This window comes from Triplophysa rosa, unplaced genomic scaffold (genome assembly GCF_024868665.1).
Source record: "Triplophysa rosa unplaced genomic scaffold, Trosa_1v2 scaffold128_ERROPOS1212914, whole genome shotgun sequence".
Classification (NCBI taxonomy): domain Eukaryota; kingdom Metazoa; phylum Chordata; class Actinopteri; order Cypriniformes; family Nemacheilidae; genus Triplophysa; species Triplophysa rosa.
Window position 1 is genome coordinate 38,595 of NW_026634127.1, and position 21,957 is coordinate 60,551.

At 38.4% G+C, this 21,957-nt stretch overlaps 1 protein-coding gene across 1 annotated transcript in view; it reads right to left on the reverse strand.

The window, feature by feature from the left end:
• Nucleotides 1-543: 543 nt before the first annotated feature.
• sp1 (sp1 transcription factor) overlaps nt 544-21,957 on the reverse strand; it is a 60,392-nt gene continuing 38,978 nt past the window's right edge. Inside the window, exons 4-6 of the mRNA XM_057326763.1 lie at nt 20,275-20,413; nt 17,669-17,862; nt 544-1,603 (exon numbers count right to left, since the gene is read on the reverse strand). Of these exons, the coding sequence (XP_057182746.1) occupies nt 1,302-1,603; nt 17,669-17,862; nt 20,275-20,413 (635 nt within the window). The 3' untranslated portion in view covers nt 544-1,301. The remainder of the gene's footprint in view (nt 1,604-17,668; nt 17,863-20,274; nt 20,414-21,957) is intronic.

Here is a 21,957-nt window from a genome sequence, read left to right on the forward strand (position 1 = left end):
GGGAGTGCAAACTACTGAGGGCTCTGGAAAGAGGGAGAAAGCAATCGGTCCGTTTTGCTGCAGCTCCATGCGTTACTAGTAACTTCTGGCAGATTTGGCCTAGCGCCGATCTTTTGGCAGCGCTCGAAACATGCTCCTAACTTCATAAAAATATATTTATCTACAGAAATTCCTAATTTTATATTTTAGAAAAACGGATAGGGCAATAGTCTGGAAACTTCATACTCATCCAGACCTGGAAAACAATCAAATAAAAATCCATACTTTTCCAAAACGCGTAGGAATCCTGTCTCTTATCCCCTGGACTTTGGATTTCCACCCCTGGTGGATTACTTTAATGATGGATGAATGTGCTTTATTAGACCCTATCTAATGCCATGATTTGATTGTTGTTACTCCAATTGTGTTCAGCTGAAGAAAGGAAACCGTACACCTCGGATGACTTGAGGGGAGTAAATGATGGGCTAAATGTCATTTCTGGGTGAACTGTTCCTTCAAATGTCTTATTACTCTTGAGAAAACATGAAATACAAGACACGAAATCTTAAATAACGACTAGTGAAGATATTTACGTAGTTCATCTTAATTTAATCATTATGAGTGCTTAACACCAAGAGTAACATTCACCTGAGTTAACATATGAAAAGTGTATAGCTTTGGTTGACAGATTGATAAAAATCCCTCTCTTAAGCAGTTTAAGGCATTTGGATTTGAACCAATGAACTGGCTGAAAAAACGTTCCTGATAAATTAAAATGACTGCTTAAGACTACAGCGACTAAGAAAACGGACACGTTCAGCATGTGTTTACTGTAACTTAAAAGTGAACTGTATAGAAATACAAGGAAAAAACAAAGCACGTTATAGACCATATACAGAATATAAAAATGGAAACGTTTAAGACGTAATGCGTAATTCATACATCCACAAAACAAAGATCAATTTGCAGTTATTTTATACTTAGAAAAAATATAACTTATGTACAAAAAAGCTAACTGTATCAAATATTGTATTTTTTTACTGCAATTAATGCACAAAATCTGATGGCTTGTGAGTACACTATTCAAGATTAAAAAAGACAATTATGCTATCACGCTCCCACAGTTTTGAACCTTTCTGCGTTCATGTTGTTAAGTTTCAACTCAATATATGATACACGTTCAGTTTAGAAAGGACAATATACAATATACATGGAAGGGAAGAGGAGGGCAAACACCTCTCACGCTCTCTGAGGAATGCTCACGGGCCATTCCCATGCATTCACATCCCAGTCACGTGTCACTAACTTCCGCTCAATGTTCATTAATAGCCATTGCTATTTAGGTTAATGGAGTGAAGACCCGCGACTTGCATGACATTGATGCTCCCTGGCGGAAAGCCCTCTGAAGACAGCGCGTCCATGGTTAAGAGCGTCTGTTGCTGGCCGGACATGTCGTTGGTATCGCAGCCATCTGCGCTGCTGGCTGCGGTGGAGACGGTACTGTCAGCGATATTCACAGCCCCAGATGAACTTTTCTTATTCAGATGAGTCTTGATGTGCTTGGACAGGTGGTCACTACGCATGAAACGCTTGGGACACTCCGGGCACGAGAACTTCTTTTCACCTGAAAACAGTTCATACTGATTAGAAATGCATACAGTAGTAGGGGTGGAACAAAACTCTACAGCTGAGCGGTTGACTGAGTTTAGTGATTCCCTACAATTTTCGTTTAGTTTCATCAGGAATACAGCATAGTTTCCATAAAAAGAAAATACAGTGTCCACACAGGCTAGTTTTTGCACAGACACCAGAAGATGGTGTGACAGTGACAGTGAATGATTGACATGATGGCAGTGGCAAAGGCGCAAGAGAATGTTTGTAAACACTAATTCCTTTGCTTATTGTGAGATTACCTTTGTTTTATTGATGTGTTTTATCAATAAAAAATAATTTTTAATTCAATTCAAATTTATTTATAGCGCTTTTTTCAACGTTGCATTGTTTCAAAGCAGCTTAACAGGAAAAGAAAGCACAAAAAGAGGGAGGAAGATGAAGTGTATAAAATATAAAATCCAGACGACCATCCTAAGGAATTTGCAGAAATGAAAGCTAATCTAATAACAGCAATCTCCCTGTGAGCACGCCAATATAAACCACAAGCTAAGAACTCCTTTTTAAGTTAGGAGAACATTTAAAGATCTTTTAGTAGTGTTATAATTACAGTTGGGTATCGTTTGAATCTTATCGATTCCATGTATCGGTTTTGATTCTTATTCATTCTAATGAATTCATTTCCATTCCACAGTTGAAGTAAAACATTTATATATCAGCCTGTATGGTCATTTAGCCTGCTTATTGACTGGTTTACAAAATATATATATATGCATAAGCACTGTTTTGTGTACATATACTGTATACATAGCAAGCATGTTTTGTCTGATTCATTACAATCTGTATTAGAAGAGTTGAACTACATCATGGTTAAACTGTAGTTACTATAATGAAACTCTGGTCAATTTGTGGTTCCTGTGCTTTATCACAAGTTAACACATGCACATTTCTGAAAATATGCACATAGGAATTGATGAGAGGAACGGATTTCAAGGAATTAATTTCACGTATCTGATTCCTAACCTCTCGATTCTGAATTGGAATTGTTTTTCCCAACCCAACACTCCTGGGTGTTAAAAAATCCTGGGTTCTTTTTTCTATTTTTTGTGGGTTATTTTGTCAGTCTTGGGTAGTTTTGGGGTAGTTCTTTGTAATCCAACCGTTGGGTTATTTTCTGGGTCACTTTCACTTAGGGTTGAATTAATGCACCCCCTTTCCCATTGGGCCGAATTAACCCAGCTCCTTCGGTCAAATCAATTAATTTTCATTGCCTGGCCATTTCTCCTGCATAATGTTCAAAATATTACAGTTATTGTCACAAACTACATCACAAAATACGTCAAATTCTAAGGTAAATTACTAAGTAATATTCACAAAAGTTGTATGCGGAAAGTCTGCTGGCATTAAGAATAGTTGGTCTGTGCTTTCCTAACATTTACCTTAAGAAATATCAGCATATCCACGTTTACCAAGTTTGCAGAAAAAACAGTGGCCCCTATTTTTCAAAACATGTACTGCGATGCCTCAAGCGACTTGAATCATCACATATTATAATGGATGTTCAAAGGGCTCACTGTGAATCGTTACATCCCTACTGTGACATGCAATCTTTTTCACTAAATGGTTTGAATATGTCAGTTATATGAATTCAATTATATCTGGCCTTCAAAGTCACAAGATCTTAATCCAACTGAACACCTGTGGGAGATTTAAGACTACTGTTGTCTAACAGGTTATTCATCATTTTCAATTTACCAAATTAAACTTACCTGGTGGCATTTTCTGCCCCATGACAAAGACATTTTACGTTTGTGTTTCCTTTCATTTGTCACATGTTTGTATGTCTAACTGATAATCAGACTTTAATGAACTCTTAGTGCTGTTTTTTTACCAACAGACGCTGCATTTTATTCTTTAAACTGTATTCATTTACTTACATTTGTTTTCTATGTTTTCAAAATGTATTTAATTTCACAAGATTTCAAACAGCTTTACCCTGCGGCAGAGAGAAAACTGTTGAAAAGTTGGGGTACACAAGTGAGGGAAATAAGTATTTGATCCCCTACCAACCAGCGAGAATTCTGGCTCCACAGATTGGTTATGTGCCTATATAGTATGGACCCGCAGATTAGTCCTGTCACTTTAAGAAAGTACTCCTAAGTCAGCTTGTTATGTATATAAAAGATGCCTGCCAACAGAATCTGTATCTTCCATTTCAACCTCTCCACCACCATGCTCAAGACCAAACAGGTTTTAAAGGATGTCAGCGACAAGATTGGAGACCTGCACAAACCTTGAATAGGCTACAGACAGAAGCTTGGTGAGGACACAACTGTTGGTGCCATTATTTGGAAATAGAAGAAATACAAAATAACTATCAATTGCCCTTGTTCTGGAGCTCCCTGCAAGATTTCTCGAATGGAGTAAAGATGATCATGAGAAAAGTTAAAGGTCAGCCAAGAACTACACGGAAGAAGCGTGTTCATGATTTTAAGACAGTTGGGACCACAGTTAGCAAGCAAACCATTGGTAACACGCTAAGCCACAATAGATTGAAATCCTGAAGCACCCGCAAGGTCCTCCTGCACAAGAAGGCCCGCCTGGCTCATCTGAAGTTTGACAATGAACATCAACATGATTCAGAAAAGGCTTTGGAGAAAGTGCTGTGAGACCAAATTGACTCCTGTGTTTGGGGGGAGAGAAATGCTGACTATGACCCCAAGAACACCATCCCTACAGAGAAGCACAGTGTTGGAAACATTATGCTTTAGGGCTTTTTATCTCTGCTACGGGTACAGGATGACTTCACCGCATTGAGGGACTGAGGGACGGGCCAGTGTACCATAAAATCTTGGACGAGAACCTCCTCCCCTTAACTAGATCACTGAAGATGGGTCGTGGATGTGCCTTTAACATGACAAAGATCCAACACATATTGCCAAGACAACCAAAGAGTGGCTTAAGGAGAAGCACATTAAATGTCCTAGCCAGTCTCTAGACCAGGGGTGTCAAACTTGTAACTGTAAGACTATATAAATGTATCCACTCTTTTATCACACTGCATAATTACATCTGCATTTAATTACTCCTTTTGGTAATAACTCAATTAATACCTAGTTTTGACAGTAAAAGACCAGTAAAATAAAGTGTATTCAAGTGTACAACTATTGTACAGTTTATTAAAAAAAATAAATGATATGTTTCTGTATAAACACATAGTCGGTCTGCATAACTTGCTCACATATATTCAGCATACACTGCTTTAAAAATGTACCTTCTGAAAAACACTTGGTAACTCGGGCGATTTCTTCAGCCACAATAAAGCTGGCTTTCACGGCTGCATCACTTTTTGCAGAAGCATTTGCAAACAAATTCTGCCAAAAACGTAAGTTTTTTTCAAGTCTTGTACCTTTTGTTGCTTTTCTAGGTGGCTAAGGTTACTTTGCTCCGTGTTTGGTTTCGAAGTGCCGACGTAAATTGTACTGTATTCTTTGAGCACAGCCACCCCTGTTGAAAAAAACAGTATATGCTGGGTTAGGTATGTTTTGATGCTGGTTGGACCATCTTAAACCAGCTATGGACCAGCACATAAAGACACACCTAACCGCTTGTTTCCATTAGAACATATTTGCCCTCAAAGCCTCCCCTCGCATCAATTTTTCTTTGTTTGACACAATGTGTCTAATTAATTTATATCATATCACTCACTTATTACACCGCTCGTTGGAATGCTTGATTCTGATTGGCCAGTCGCGACATTTGCAGGTTCGTTATTCCCAGATAACCTCTCAAAACTAATAACACAGGGTAAACCGACGCAACAAATCATTTTGACAGGTTTTTTTGACAAATTAAATATAAAATGTCTTTTAAAAAACATATATGACTATATTTACAAATTATTAAACCAAATTGAATGTTCGTGACATTTGAACTTGTTTCTTACCTTAAAACCGAAAGTAAACAGCTTTCCTGTTAGGTCTGCATCAGTAAAAATGAGCTAATAAAATATTTCAAATTCACATTTCATGTCAAGTTTCTTTCTCATGTGGCAAGTATCCCGCGTAATAAGCGGATAATGTACAAGCAGCGCTGGTTATCGCGAAATAAGCCCCTCCAGTGTGAAACAAGAAACAACCTGACGCACTGGAGGGGCTTATTTCTGCGATATATACGGACACTGCCACCTACTGGCTAGATGTCGTCATCGCGCAGGTAATAAAGTTGAGTTGCATTTTCAGGTCGTGGACATAAAATGTATAATAACACTACAATAATTTGTAAGCTCTCGCGGGCCACATAAAATGAGGGGGCGGCCGGATTTGGCCCGCGGGCCTTGTATTTGACACATGTGCTCTAGACCCTAGTCCTATAGAACATCTGTGAAGGAGGTGAAAACGACAGCCAAGAACCCTTAAAGATTGACAGAGGAGTGGACTAAATGTATCCTGACACATGTGCAAACCTGGCGACCAACTATCAGAAATGTCTGACCTCTGTGCTTGCCAACAAGAGTTTCTCCACCAAGTACAAAGTTATGTTTTGCTCAGGGATCAAATACTTATTTCACTGACTGAAATGCAAATCAATTTATAACATTTATATAAAAAATTTACCCCCTGATTTTTTATATTCTGTCTCTATCAGTTAAAATAAACCTACCACAAACATTATAGACCCTTCATTTCTTTGTAAGCAGGCAAACTTACAAAATCAGCAGGGGATCAAATGATTATTTCTCTCACCGTAAGTGAGAGGATTCTTAAGCATGTCCAGCGTGCGGGGAAACATTTGTACTGTGTGTCATGACAGCAGGTAAGCTATTTCTTATAATGTAATGTTATGTCATCATTTTCTTTTGCATTACTACTTCAGAAATATGAATTGTTATATACAGCAAACTATTTCAATGTTAATGCAACACAATAGGCATTATGCACAAATGGTTAAAGAGGAGACAGCTTTGAGGGTTGTGCTAACTCTGCTACCTCTGCTCTGCTAGATCTCGTCCCACATTTACTGCCATAGCAGGGAAATATATACTAAGGGAGTCAGATGAGATCTGTTTGGGTAATGACATTCTTACAAATATCTGCCATTGTGTTCAATAAAACAAAGACATTTATACAGGTTTGGAATAACCTGAAGGTGAGAAAATGATGACAGAATATTCTATCCCTTTAAAAGCAAAAGATCTACTAGATTTTTCAGCTTTTTATCAAAGGAATTGTGCATCAGACTAATCGATGATCAAAACACTTGTCAGTTGCAGCCCTTATGTTCAGTATTTACTTTACTTTATTGTTTATTTTTACAGGGACAATGCACAATTAAAAGAAATTGCACCAGAGTTAGCTAATAGCTAATTTACATGTGCTGTCTCTGGGCAGGTAAACAAATAAAATAACATACAATATTACATAAACACCACATAGAACATCACAACACATATATATCCAGAAATGTAAAATGAATAAAAACAGTATATAAAAAAACACGGGACTAACAACACAGTCATTAGTGGTTGCAAATTTGTTCTGATAGTAGCCAGTGCTTAAGATTCATTTTAAAAACTGTGTATCTGTCAATGCTTCGGATGTTTGTAGGTAAGGAATTCCATAACCTCACTAATCTAACCGAAAACGCTGTTTGACCAAAGGCGGTTTTTCTATACTGCGGTACTAAATCTCCCCTAGCAGATGCTCTTGTCCTACCGCCAATGCCATTATGGGCCTGGCATCCCCTAAGAGGAGGGGGAGCAAGATTATAGATAATTTTGTACATCAAGCATACATCACTGTAAAATACAAAACTTTAAAAAATTTAACTTTGATATGATAATGATAATCCCTTGGTTTTAGTCTAGCACTTTCAGAATTTGTTTATAAAGAGAGTACACAGGCTGTGGTCCTGCCTGTGACTAGGTTGTTATACAATATGACAAATGAAAGAGAATCAAAGTATGTACAAAAAGTAGTGCAGCTGATTGAGACAGTTGGTGCCTGATGTTTTTAAAATTATTTAGATTAAACTGAACATTATTTATAACCCTTCTTACTTGTTTTTTAAAAGACAGGTGTTGGTCAATTATTATTCCTAAATATTTAACATGTGTCACACACTTGATTGCTTCACCGTTGAATATGATGTCTGGATTCACAGAGTTGTGTTTTCGTGCAGTAAAATACATGCAAACTGTCTTGCTTACATTAAGAGACAAACAAGACTTATTTAACCAATTCAAGACTTCGACCATTGCAGATTAGGGCTGCAACAAACGATTATTTTGGTAGTCGATTAATCTAACGATTATTAGACCGATTAATCGACTAATCGTCTATTATTTCAATGACTAATCGGTAAGTTTTTAATGATTATTCAGCTTTTGCAACTAGTTAAAACATTGAGTTATACATAAATTACGTAATGAATAAAATCCATACAATTCAGCTTTTGAAATTTGTTTTAATGAACTTGAACCAACTGGTTACTCTCTTTAAGTTTGCTGATTCTGTCCAACTCGAATCACACAAATACTCTCTACAAACTTTTAAATACAAATAACAATAAATAAATAAATCAGGTACATTACAGACCAATTTTTTTTTTAAATGTAAACAAATCTCTTGACAGAAGCATTAAGCAGCATTTCTATGACAACAGTTCAGTTTAATGAAAAAGAGCAAGTAACATAAGAAAAAAAAGCACTGTCTTTTTTGGATTGTCAATTAAGTTGCCGAGTTAAAGTGGAGAAAGGTCAGCATGTCAACGTGTTCACTTGACAAGCTTGCTCTTTTTTGTGAGCAAATGTTTCCTGCAGCAGAGAAGATCCGTTCAGCTGGAGTGGATGTGGCAGGAATGCATAGAAAAGATCTTGCAAGCTTTGACATGCTAGGAAAACGTCCCTCATTTTCCTTCCACCATCCTAGAGGATCTTCTTGTTTGGGTATTTGTGATTCTGAGAAGTACATTTGTACTTCCTTTCTCACCATCTGAATCTTTTGGTCCTCATGCGACTCCTCTTCTTCACTGAGGCTGTCCGTGTCAGACTGGAGAAGGTTTTCTAGCACTGACTCTCCCTCTCTCCTTGGAACAATGACACCCTGATGCTGCCCTTCTACTGTAGGTTTCCAGGACTCTTTTTCGGATCTCATTGCAAGGACTTCGACGGTGCTTTGAACCTCTCTTGTCTGTTCAGCAGGCATAAACTTGAGCTTTCGAAATCTTGGATCTAGGGCTGCAGACAGAAGAACTTTGTTGTCTTTCTCTTTGAAGAAAGTGCCGAAACTCCCCCACCTCTCTGTTAACTCTTTAGAAGCGTTGGTTAAAAAGGCTTTTCCAGGTGCCGTTTCAAATCTAAGGGACTGCTGCACAGACCTCTGTAGCCCTTTTGCAAGTTGAGGAAGGCATGATAGTGTTGCATACTCTTGTCCACTAAGAAACTCAGTGGCACATTGAAAAGGCTGCAGGCCCTGGGTCAGCTCTTCAAGCAGTGACCACTGATCAGGCTTCAAATCAAAGTAATGTTTGCCCCTTGGTGTCACTTCAGGATCAAAAAGTGTGGCCGTAATGGGCCAGCGCTGCTCCAGCAGCCTCTCCACCATGAAATAGGTGCTATTCCATCGGGTACTAAAGTCTTGTATGAGCTTATGCTCTGGTGTGTTCATCTGGTGCTGCTTTTCTTTCAGCTTAGTATTGGCCAGCTCACTACTTTTAAAATGTTCCACCAGAGTCCTTGCAGCTCACAACGCTTTGCTGATGCTGGTGTCTTTCAGAGAACTGTTGACAATAAGTTGAAGTGTATGTCCAGCACAGCGGACAGAGACCCAATTATGTTTCTCTGCCAGCAATTTCATTGCAGCCACAATATTTGATCCATTATCATGAACGACTGCTTTGATGTTGTCAACGGAAATGTTGAATTTTGCGACAACCTCTTCCAGCCATGTTGCTATATTGGCACCAGTATGTCGTTCATCAAGAGGCATTGTTGCCAGTGTGAGAGTCTTCATTTTCCAGTCCTCAGTGATAAAGTGACATGTGACACCAAGGTATGCTTCTGTTGCAAGGCTAGTCCAAATGTCAGCTGTCAGTGCAATGAAACTTCTTCCTTCCTGAAAAGTTTCCTTAACCTTTCAAAAGATATCAGACGATTTAAGTTGAAATTTTTTTTTTAAGATTCTTAATTTTAACTCTCTTAATGGTTAATCTGTTGTTCAGTCATCTTTACTGTGTGTTTAGTTTAAAAACTAGATTGGGTAACACTTAACAGGGTTTCATTTGTTAACATTAGTTATTGTATTAATTAACATGAACTAACTGTGAGCAGTACATTTGTAACAGTATTTATTCATTTTTGTTAACAAATAAAAATACAGTTCATTGTTTGCTCATGTTAGATCACAATGTTTAAATTGTTAACAAATGTATTAGTAAATGTTGAAATTAACCTTAACAAAGATTAATAAATACTGCAGAATACAATTAATTATTCGTTCATGTTAACTAATGAAACGTATTGTAAAGTGTTAACATAGATTGTTCCCAAACATGTATTTGCAATTCTACATTAGGTGTATGTTTACCTTTTGACAGGTTTTTTCATATTTTTGTTCCATTAAGCTTGTAATGTATGTTCTTGATGGGAGGATATATCCAGGGTGGAATGCAGAAACCATTTCCCGAAAGCCTGCGCCATCAACCATGGAGAGAGGTCTCATGTCTTTAACCATCATGTTCAGAATTGACTCTGTAAGAGCAGCGGCTTGCTGAGGAGTACAAGAATTCCTCCTCAAAAGAAAGTCATCAATAGGCCCACTGCTTTTCTTAGAACTGAAACGAAAAAGATACATTTACTTCAGGACACATAGAATGGTAAAATATTTATTTGCAAACAATTATTAGAAAAATAAAATTATTTAAAAATAATAATTTTACACTACAAATGAAATGACAAGAAGAGAAATTCAGATATTATATAATTCTTCCTAATATCTCCTTTTTTAAGTTGTCATTAATATGGAACAAAATAAAGGACTCCTATCACTTAACGTCCCTCTCTTATAATCATTTTCCTCTCATGTAATACCTAATAGTGTTATAATAATAAAAACAGGCTTGACTCCTAAGCTCGATCAAAGCTTTATACTTTGCAAAACAAATAATAACATTACTGTAATTATATGATTATTGTTGTTATTATCATTACTATTATTATTGCATTCTCTCATAAAAAGATTTACAGCTAAGTTAGTTAGTTAGCTCTAGATGGAGAACACTCACCTCTCTCCTGCTCCGGGATGTTTCCTTTTTAAATGCTCCAGCATGCAGGTTGTGCTGCCGTGACAGGCAAGTTCCGCCTTGCATGCATTGCACACAACCGCATTTTTTGTTTTCAATTTGGTAAAGCTTTCCCACACTTTACTTGTTCGTTATTCGTTTGTACTCCGCCATAATTCTCGCTGTGTGTCCTTCTACTGCGATAGCATTCGGGAAGGCTGCATTACACTCTAGCGCTACAGTGCCGTAGCGGTCAAATTGTGATATTGCAGGCCCTTAAATTAAGTCACGTAATCAAACGACTACTCGACAACAAGAATATTTGTCGACAATGTCGACTAATCGTTTCAGCCCTATTGCAGATGTCAGTTTGCTTGCAACAAGTTCTTTAGTTCTTCCATGGACAAAAAGCACAGTATCATCTGCATACATTAGAACGTTAACACATGGACATACTTGAGGGAGATCATTAATATAAATACTAAATAAAATGGGTCCTAAAATAGACCCTTGAGGGACCCCTATAGGACAGCTATCAAAAGAAGAACACTTATCGACCACTTTTATGCATTGTTTCCTCTTAGTCAGATATGATTTCATCCAGGTCAGGGCAGTAGCAGATAAATTAAAATTCTGAAGTTTAGAATTAAACAGTTATGATTAACAGTGTCAAATGCATTTACAAGATCTAAAAACACAGCACCAACAACACCACCTTTGTCAAGTTGACTAATTTGTTCGACAAAAAAAACAATTAGCCGTTTCTGTAGAATGGTTCTTTCGAAACCCACATTGCATTGAATGTAAATTTACTTCACTTTCATTTAAATGAGAAACTAATTGGTCACAAACTACCCTTTCTGCAATTTTTGATGCTATTGGAAGGATACTTATGAGTCTATAATTTGATAGGAGAGTCTTATCACCTGCTTTAAAGATAGGTATCACTACTGCCGCCTTCCAGCAAGATGGAAAATAGGAGTTTGTTATTGACAGATTTATCAGATGTGTTAGAGGTTTGCAGAGAGATGATTTATACGTTTTAAAAAATTGTGCATCGATATCATAAACATCTTTAGACCTAGAGCCTTTTAAATTATCAAATATTTTCATTACAGTAGATTCAGAAACATTTTCAATTGTGAAGACAGGAGTTTCATTGTTTATAGGTTCTAGTACTCCTGATCTAGCACCAAATTTCATGGCCAGACACTGCACATTTTAAGTAGCGGGTGTTCTGTATGCTACGAGAGTTTGTATCATGGGTTGTGTAGATCAGTTTGAATATGGTTACACCCCAGCATATAGTCTTTAGAAAAATGTTCTGGGGATGGACGGGTGAAAGGAAGCAGGAATGAAGGAATGGATAGACAGATGGATGGATGTACGGGATTAACTGATGAATGATGGACAGATGGATGGATGAGAGAGACTGGTGATGAGGTAGACAGATAGATGGATTGATGGATGACAGACTGGATTAGGGCTGCTTATTTATTATTATTAGAAGACACTTATTCGAAAACAAATTTGTATTAGTCGATTGTCTGCATATCATTTAAAAAGTGTATACGCACCACATTAGTCGCTTTACATAGCCGTTCGCTCTAACCCTGACTGTTAACTTGGATAAATAAGTGCTATTGAGAGCATGTTTAAATGTCTATTTGTCCAAGGGTGTATGAGTAACATGGTGGCTAAAAATGAGGAATATGCAATCCTACGTTTGACAGATCTGTTGAGCAAATGCGCTGCATCCCTCCGCTTCTAACGGCAGCCGCTTCGGCTTCATTGTGTGCGGGACACAGAGCTCAGTTTTCCAGCGGTGTGGACGGACAAACTTGGGTTCCTGCGACATTCCAAAAAGCTAAATATGGCTTAATTCATTAAGATTCAGCATACACCTTAATAAAGCGTATTATGTACAGAAAAGAGCCTGAACGTCAACAGAAAGGGCATCAATAAAGGATCACAGGACAACGTTTGAGTGCTTTGCATTCATGTTCAAGGCTTCTGCTTTTCTTAATATGCTTGCATAATATGCTTTATTATATGGTGTGTATACAGAACATTTAGTGTTTTGGAATCAATGTCGCAGGAACATAAATTTGGCCATTTTGTTGGGACCGAAACCGGCTTTATAAAGAAGGGCATGATATGGCAGAGATGCGGAAATGAAGGCAAAACTGAGGCGAGTTAAGTTAATGGTCTATATAGTTGTAGTGTTTAGTTACTGCTTTATTTATTTATTTAATACAATGTATTGAATCTATTTATTTATTCCTATTTTTTGCGTTCTGACCTCAAGAGGTTTCTTTCGGTTTTAAAGCCGTCTGCTTGATTTTTTCCACTGTTATGTTTTCTTTTAAGTGCTTCAATTTTCTGTATTTTTATTTATTTGTTTATTTACCATTTATTTTATAAATTTTATAAGTTTAAAATATTGCTACAATTGAATTTTGTTTCTGAAGAAAATACTCACATTAGGCAATTTTTACAGTCTGATGCAGAGAAAAAATGTTTCGTTATGAGTCCGTAGGCCTTTTTATTTTTGCATTAATATTTTAGTTTGCTATTTTGGCTCGTTTGCCTAAAATTGATATTTACTCCATCTTTTTTTATTTTCACTAGTTCACTAGAGAAATATTATATTGAGACGTATAATCATAACTTGTGGCGGTGTCACAACGGATTGCATTATGTGTGCGCTTGATTTATATTTTAAAGGCTCATTATAATGATTTTGTATAGCTCTGTAATTTAGAACAATGTTAGCAATGTTACATAAAATATGTTTTTCATACGTGAAGCTTAAACCATCATCTGATGTCCCCATTCCCCATGTATATTGAAATATTTCAATTAATATCATAAACGTGCCAATAGTCGACTAATGGCCTAAATGAACGACTGCTAGTCGACTAAAGCAATCTCTAGTCGAGGGCAGCCCTAGACTGGATAGAAGGGAGTGATGGACAGATGGATGAACAAAGATTGATGGATGAGGGGATGGAGGGACAGATGAGAGGGACTGGTGATGAGGTGGACAGACAGATGGATAGATGAATGACAGACGGGATAGACAGATAGAAGGGAGTGATGGACAGACGGATGAACACAGATGGATGGAGTGACAGATGAGAGGGACTGGATATGAGGTGGACAGACGGACAAGCCATGAACATTACCTTGCGTGCCACCCTTGCCAGTGCCAGAAACTGAATTATTTTAATCATCAAGTTTCATTCAGTTAGTCTCATGAAATTTATTGAAACTGTTAATAATAATCAGTTGCTGTTCTTAATAATAAATAATGAATTATTCATTGGTTTTAATATACAAATAACGTACAACAAACTGTATGCATTTGCAATGTTGTCACCCCTTCCACCCCATCTCATTCTATCGTTCTTGTTTCCCAACTGTTTACGTTCACAAAACACACTACTTTTACAAGGATACTTTCTTATAAGGGAATTTTGACATAATTTTGTGTTTATATCAGGGCCGGCTCTAGGCATGGGCATGGGCAGGGGTGGGCTGAACCCACCTAAACGTCTGTCTTGCCCACCCAATGAGAATCAAAAAATAACACCAAAAATTGTTGTACTTTCTATTGGCTGAAAGCAACGTCACTCTTCACTTCACTGCTCTGGCTTTAGTTTGAAGCATGCTACATGCTACAGGTGGAAGCAAAAAGCAAAATGAATTTTAGACGCACTGCACACATGTAAAATTAAGCATGTAAAATTAATTGTGCAGTAAAATCAGATTTATTTATCCATTTTTGCGGTCTTATTTTGTGCTGTTAACAAACAGCTATTATTTGCTTGCAATATATAGGCTAGATTTTAACCTACTGACTTTCAGTAATGACTGAAAGCTCAATCTTCCGAAGCTCCCGCTTCAGAAATAAATCTGTGTCTCTCCATCTCAAACACCCCAATTCACACTACAGGTGGTAGCGAAACAATGTGCAAAATAGTTTAGTTTAGGCGCGATGCGCGCTCACGATACCACATGAAAAACAGCAGATACGATGTAAAGTTCATTGTGCAGTGTAATCAGATTAATTCATTCTATTCATTAAACGAAATTAAACAGAAATCAGTGATCGTTCAGTGATGGGGAATGTTCTTAGCCCGCTTTCTTTTATAGGCTTCTATTTATGTCCAGTTTACATAACCGCTTTATTTAAGGTGTAAAACATCAACAAAATTACTATATAATTTATACACAATTACTATATAAGAGGCAATAATCAACAATATTTTTTTTTCATTTTAAACTCGCAGTCTTCTGTAATGAATGCCTGTTTGTTATATTTATAACATCATAAATCATTTAAATCCTGCATGTATTGCAGTCATATACTGCAGTGTTTGTTGAATTCCAACAAATTCATGAGAGCATGATAATAAAGCAATTTTTAAAAATCTGGCTAATTTCATAAAACATTTTTACTTTTTCTAACGTATACAAACATTAGTTTTGTGTTGCTTAAAACTAAATATGAACTTGTTTTTTGCTGTGTTTCTGTTTTAAAAATACAGATCATCTTTTCTGTTTCTCCAGTTCATTTTCTCCAAATAAATAAAAAGAAATTATATGAAATTTGGGAGAAATGTTGTCAGAAGTTCACAGAAATAAACAAAAATCAGAAAAAAAGGAAAATACTTTTGAAATGGACTCTTAATTTTGTCTGCAGCTATACTGTCTGTGTGGTTGGGGTATATGCCCACCCAGAATATCTGCTAGTCCACCCAGTCCACCCTTCTGCACCTGGCAGGAACCGGGCCTGGTTTATATGTCAATTTTTTAATAAGATTTCAGTATGGTATTTTGCGCTCTTTCTGAGATGCGACTCAGTTTTTAGTGATTTTTCTGCATGAAAGTTGCATCGATACATATGTTTGATTTTTATCCATAGCAACTCATAAATAAAAAGTATTTAACATTATGTCTAAACACTATGGCATTAAAGTATTCTAGTATTCGAGTTTTCTAGGCTATAAAAGATGAAAAAGCAAATAAATCGACGTGGCAGTTGATTCGGTCAGTCGTCTACATTGTTTGGTTGCCATTAGTGTCAGGGTTGCGGACAGAGAACCCAGACGCAGACAGCTAAATAACCAAAAAATATTTTTATTAAACGTAAACACAAAACACACAATGGGGCAAAACAGGAATTCGTAATAATAAAACAAACAGAACACTTCCCACGAGGGGGAATAAACTCAAGGACTCAAAAAGAAACAAAAACGTATACTTCACAAAACACGACAGGGCAGGATCACAGCAAGGACAAAATTCCAGATGAGGGTAACGCAGGGCAAGACAAGGAACGGCAAATACAACAATGATCTGACACAGGACGAGGAATTCACTGGGCTTATAAAGGAGAACACTAACAAGGGATGATGACGCAGGGAGGGTGACGGCTAGGTGACGGGGATAGAGTACCGGGAAACAAGGGGGGCGGGGCCAAGGCAAGAGACAGGAGGACACACGGCACAATGTCAAAACAAACTGCCACGTACCCCCACACAAGACGTAACACACACAAGACATGGTACTGTCACGACCCTGTCCACAAGGCTTGAAAACACCGGACAGGATCCTGACAATTAGCATATTTAGGTTTAAAATGAATGCTGCTATTTTTTGGGCTATTTCAAGCTAATTGGGCAATTTTTTTACAATAAAATAAACCAGCACAAAAAAACTGTAATATAAATGTAAGTCAAACAATTGAACTATCTGCTGTTTTGGGAGAAGTTGCATAACTGAGAAAATCTGCACGGTAACATTTGTGAGAAAATCTGCACGATCACATTTGTGAGAAAATCTGGACGTCACATTTGTGAGAAAATCAAGCTGAGAGAATCTCATAAAAAGGTGAGACTTAAAAACTGTACATTTATATGGTACACCTTTGCATTTTCTCTCGAATTGCATTATGTATTTGTAAAACGCTTTCTGTTTGTTTCAGAGTTTAGTTTCTTTTGCAAAAAAGGTTGCGTTTGTTTGCAAAATGCTGTATTTGTTTGTTAAGTTTTGGCACAATTTTCGCTCCATATGAGAGGGACTGGTGATGAGGTGTACAGACAGACAGACAGACAGATGGATAGATGAATGACAGACGGGATAGACAGATAGAAGGGCGTGATGGACAGACGGATGAACACAGATGGATGGATGAGGGGATGTAGGGACAGATGAGCGGGACTGGTGATGAGGTGGACAGACAGACAGACAGACGGACAGATGAATGACAGACGGGATAGACAGATAGAAGGGAGTGATGGACAGACAGATGAACACAGATGGATGGATGAGGGGATGGAGGGACAGATGAGAGGGACTGGTGATGAGGTGAACAGACAGACAGACAGATAGATGGATGGATGAATGACAGACGGATAGACAGATAGAAGGGAGTGATGGACAGACAGACAGATGGATGGATGAATGACAGACGGGATAGACAGATAGAAGGGAGTGATGGACAGACGGATGAACACAGATGGATGGAGTGACAGATGAGAGGGACTGGATATGAGGTGGACAGACGGACAGACAGACAGATAGATGGATGGATGGATGGATGGATGGATGGATGAATGACAGACGGGATAGACAGATAGAAGGGCGTGATGGACAGACGGATGGAGGGACAGATGAGAGGGACTGGTGAGGAGTTGGACAGACAGACAGACAGATGAATGACAGACGGGATAGACAGATAGAAGGGAGTGATGGAGTAGCAGTGTTTGTCTGGTGGTTGCAGATGACAGACCTGTGTGTGTTCTCTTGTGTCGCTGCAGCTCATCAGATCGGGTGAAGCGTTTCCCACAGAAGGACCAGGAGCAAACGAAGGGTCTTTCTCCAGTGTGCCAGCGTAAGTGTGCTCGCAGATGAGACGTCTTCCCATAGACCTTCCCACATCCAGGAATATGACAGATGTGCTGCTTCTTCTTACTGGGGTCATTGCTGCCATAAAAGAAATGAGTTGACACGGTTTCAAACAGTGCCTTTAATGACAACTAAGACCTTTGGGGATTTGTCTTCATGAAAGCTGCATTGATACATATGCTTGCCTTTGATCCATAGCGCCTTACAAATAAAAATAATTTAACCTTATGTCTAACATTGTGTCTGCTTTGCAGTATGGTTTACACAATAGTATAGTGCGGAGGCACTGATAGATAAGCCAATGGCAGAGGGAGGGGAGACGAAAGGGAGTGACTGGATGTGCTGCAATATAACATTTGGGCACATACAATTTAAAATATATATTGTTGCAAATATACAGCATCTCACAGAAGTGAGTACACCCCTCACATTTTTGTAAATATTTTATTATATCTTTTCATGTGACAACACTGAAGAAATGACACTTGGCTACAATGTAAAGTGAGTGTACAGCTTGTATAACAGTGTAAATTTGCTGTCCCCTCAAAATAACTCAACACACAGCCATTAATGTCTAAACCGCTGGCAACAAAGTGAGTACACCCCTAAGTAAAAATGTCCAAATTTGGCCTAAATAGATATTTTCCCTCCCCGGTGTCATGTGATTCGTTAGTGTTACAAGGTGTCAGGTGTGAATGGGGAGCAGGTGTAATAAATTTCGTGTTATCGCTCTCAACATGGCACCTCATGGCAAAGAACTCTCTGAGGATCTGAAAAAAAGAATAGTTGCTCTACATAAAGATGGCTTAGGCTATAAGAAGATTGCCAAGACCCTGAAACTGAGCTGCAGCACGGTGGCCAAGACCGTACAGCGGTTTAACAGGACAGGTTCTACTCAGAACAGGCCTCGCCATGGTCGATCAAAGACGTTGAGTGCACGTGCTCAGCGTCATATCCAGAGGTTGTCTTTGGGAAATAGACGGATGAGTGCTGCCTGCATTGCTGCAGAGGTTGAAGGGGTGGGAGGTCAGCCTGTCAGTGCTCAGACCATATGGCACACACTGCATCAAATTGGTCTGCATGGCTGTCGTCCCAGAAAGAAGCCTCCTCTAAAGATGATGAACAGTTTGCTGAAGACAAGCAGACTAAGGACATGGATTACTGGAACCATGCCCTGTGGTCTGATGAGACCAAGATAAACTTATTTGGTTCAGATGGTGTCAAGCGTGTGTGGCGGCAACCAGGTGAGGAGTACAAAGGCAAGTGTGTCTTGCCTACAGTCAAGCATGGTGGTGGGAGTGTCATGGTCTGGGACTGCATGAGTGCTGCCGGCACTGGGGAGCTACAGTTCATTGAGGGAACCATGAATGCCAACATGTACTGTGACATACTGAAGCAAAGCATGATCCCCTCCATTCCATCAGGATAAAGACCCCAAAAGAAGCTGAGGGTAAAGGTGATGGACTGGCCAAGCATGTCTCCAAACCTAAACCCTATTGAGCATCTGTGGGGCATCCTCAAACGGAAGGTGGAGGAGTGCAAGGTCTCTAACATCCACCAGCTCTGTGATGTCGTCATGGAGGAGTGGAAGAGGACTCCAGTGGCAACCTGTGAAGCTCTGGTGAACTCTATGCCCAAGAGGGTTAAGGCAGTGCTGGAAGATAATGGTGGCCATACAAAATATTGACACTTAGGGGTGTACTCACTTTTGTTGCCAGCGGTTTAGACATTAATGGCTGTGTGTTGAGTTATTTTGAGGGGACAGCAAATTTACACTGTAATAAAAGCTCAATAAAAGGGAAGGAAGGAGGCGGGAACCGGCAAACAATCACAAACTTTTAATAAAAAATAAAGAAACAATACTCCAGCAGTAAAAAGGCCGGCAGCCAAACAAAACTTAACATGTCCGGGCCCGGTCCTCTCTCGCGGTATACTCCTGTCGATCGTCCTTTAATGCTTCCGATCTCCTCCGTGAGAGATGCGAGACTGGTATAACGCCCAGCTGACACTCATTATCGCTCACGCCACCGGCCTCACTTCCTCCTCCCACGGCTCTCATCACGCCTCCCTCGTCACATACACTGTTATACAAGCTGTACACTCACTACTTTACATTATAGCAAAGTGTAACTTCTTCAGTGTTGTCACATGAAAAGATATGATAAAATATTTGCTCAAATGTGAGGGGTGTACTCACTTCTGTGAGATACTGTAGTTGCAAAATGCGACCATGTGGTGTGCTCCTGCGAATGCTCAGCTCTGCACAAGCATTTAAATTAATCTGATAACGTTAGCCAGGGTTCCTCAAATCCGGTCCTGGGGGGCCAGTGTCCTGTAGAGTTTATCTCAAGCCCTGATTAAACTCACTCACATGTGATGGTCTAGTGATCCTCAAAAGACCTCGATTAGCTTGCTCAGGTGTGTTTGATCAGGGCTGGCATCGGCCCTTCCTGGGCAAGATTTGAGGAACCCTGAAAAAAGCAGACTTACCGTCCCTCTCCGTCTTTGCAGTATGGACAGGTGCATGCTTCCCTGCGTGTCCGTCTGCTGGCTGGTGTGGGACTGCCCTCAGCATTCTCATCCATCACACTGCCGCTTTCTTCCAGAGCGTCTCCACCCCCTGCATCACCTGCGCAACACACCACATTTTAATATGACTCTTTCATTCTAATAACTACTGCAAATGACTGGAGTTATGAATCATTAACGGGTCACTGACGTACAATATAATCCCCATTTATGTGGTGCGACCAATTACAGCAATGATAGAGTAAAATAGACCTACAGTATATGCTTGTTTTTCTTATCAAGAACATGTCAAACAAAATAAACAAGATAACCGTATATATCACAGACTGTCAATATACCTTGCGTTTTGTTCGTTTTGTTTTGTCTTTTTTCTTTTTGTATTATAGCGTTCCGCGCAGTTTTGATGTATTTTTTTCAACATAAAAAACGATATACAAGATATAATATTAATGCATTATGAATATTTAATGATAATAATAAGCTTGATGTGAAATTGTGACTAAATAAAAACGTAACAAATTACGTCGTCATTAACTTAACTTAATGATTATGATCAGTGTTGCTTTTCCATGCTAGGAGCAATTACGGGAGTCAAGGGTTTCAAAGATGATGCCATAGTAACTTCTTGACAGGTAGGAACATGTTATGATTCGATTTTGATTATGTTGCTTATGTAGTTTGTGGACCTTTATGCATTACATCGTTACTCAGCGTCTAACGGGAACTATGCTGCATCTAATCCCATTTTAAAGCTGTTGTTTATGGAAGTGGTTTTCGCTATTGTAGTAACGTTATGTACTGTAACATGTTCTCACTGGGGAATGAGACATGATTTAATTGGAATTAATCCAAGAGCTTCTGGTTTGTGCAGGCGCGTTCATACGTTTTGGAGGCGTGGCTTTTACGGCGATTCACATGCTGGTTTATTAACATTGTTGTACATTTTACACTATTTTTAGGGCTGCCCCTGACGAGCTATTTCTTTAGTCGATTAGCAGTCGTTCATTTAGGCCATTCGTCGACTATTTGCACATTTATGATATTAATTGAAATATTTCAATATACATGGGGAATGAGGACATCAGATGATGGTTTAAGCTTCATGTATGAAAAAGATATTTTATGTAACACATTTTATTTATTTCTGTATATAATGTATTGAATATATTTATTCCTGTTGTTTTGCATTTGGTGTTAAGGCTTTGTTTTCTTTTACGTTGGTCAGTTTGCTGTATTTTTATTTATTCGTTCATTTACAATTTATTTCATATTGTACTTTTAAAATATTGCCACAATTTCGATTTTGAAGAAAACACTTGTTTTCCACATTATAGTCTATTTTTGCGGTTATATATACATATACAGTGTATAAGTCTTATAATATATTATATATAAATTGTTTTTATTGCTAACATTTTTCTATATTACAGAGCTATACAAAACCATTATAATGAACCTTTAAAATATAAATTAAGTGCTCAAGAGCATGCATAATGCAATACACTGTGACACCACTACAAGTTACGATTAGGTCTCAATATAATATTTCCCTTTATAAAACGGTCAGTTCTTGTGCTTGATTCTGATTGGCTAAGCCGAGTTCTAAGCCGTTATAAAATACCTTGATTAATAACTGCTTACATA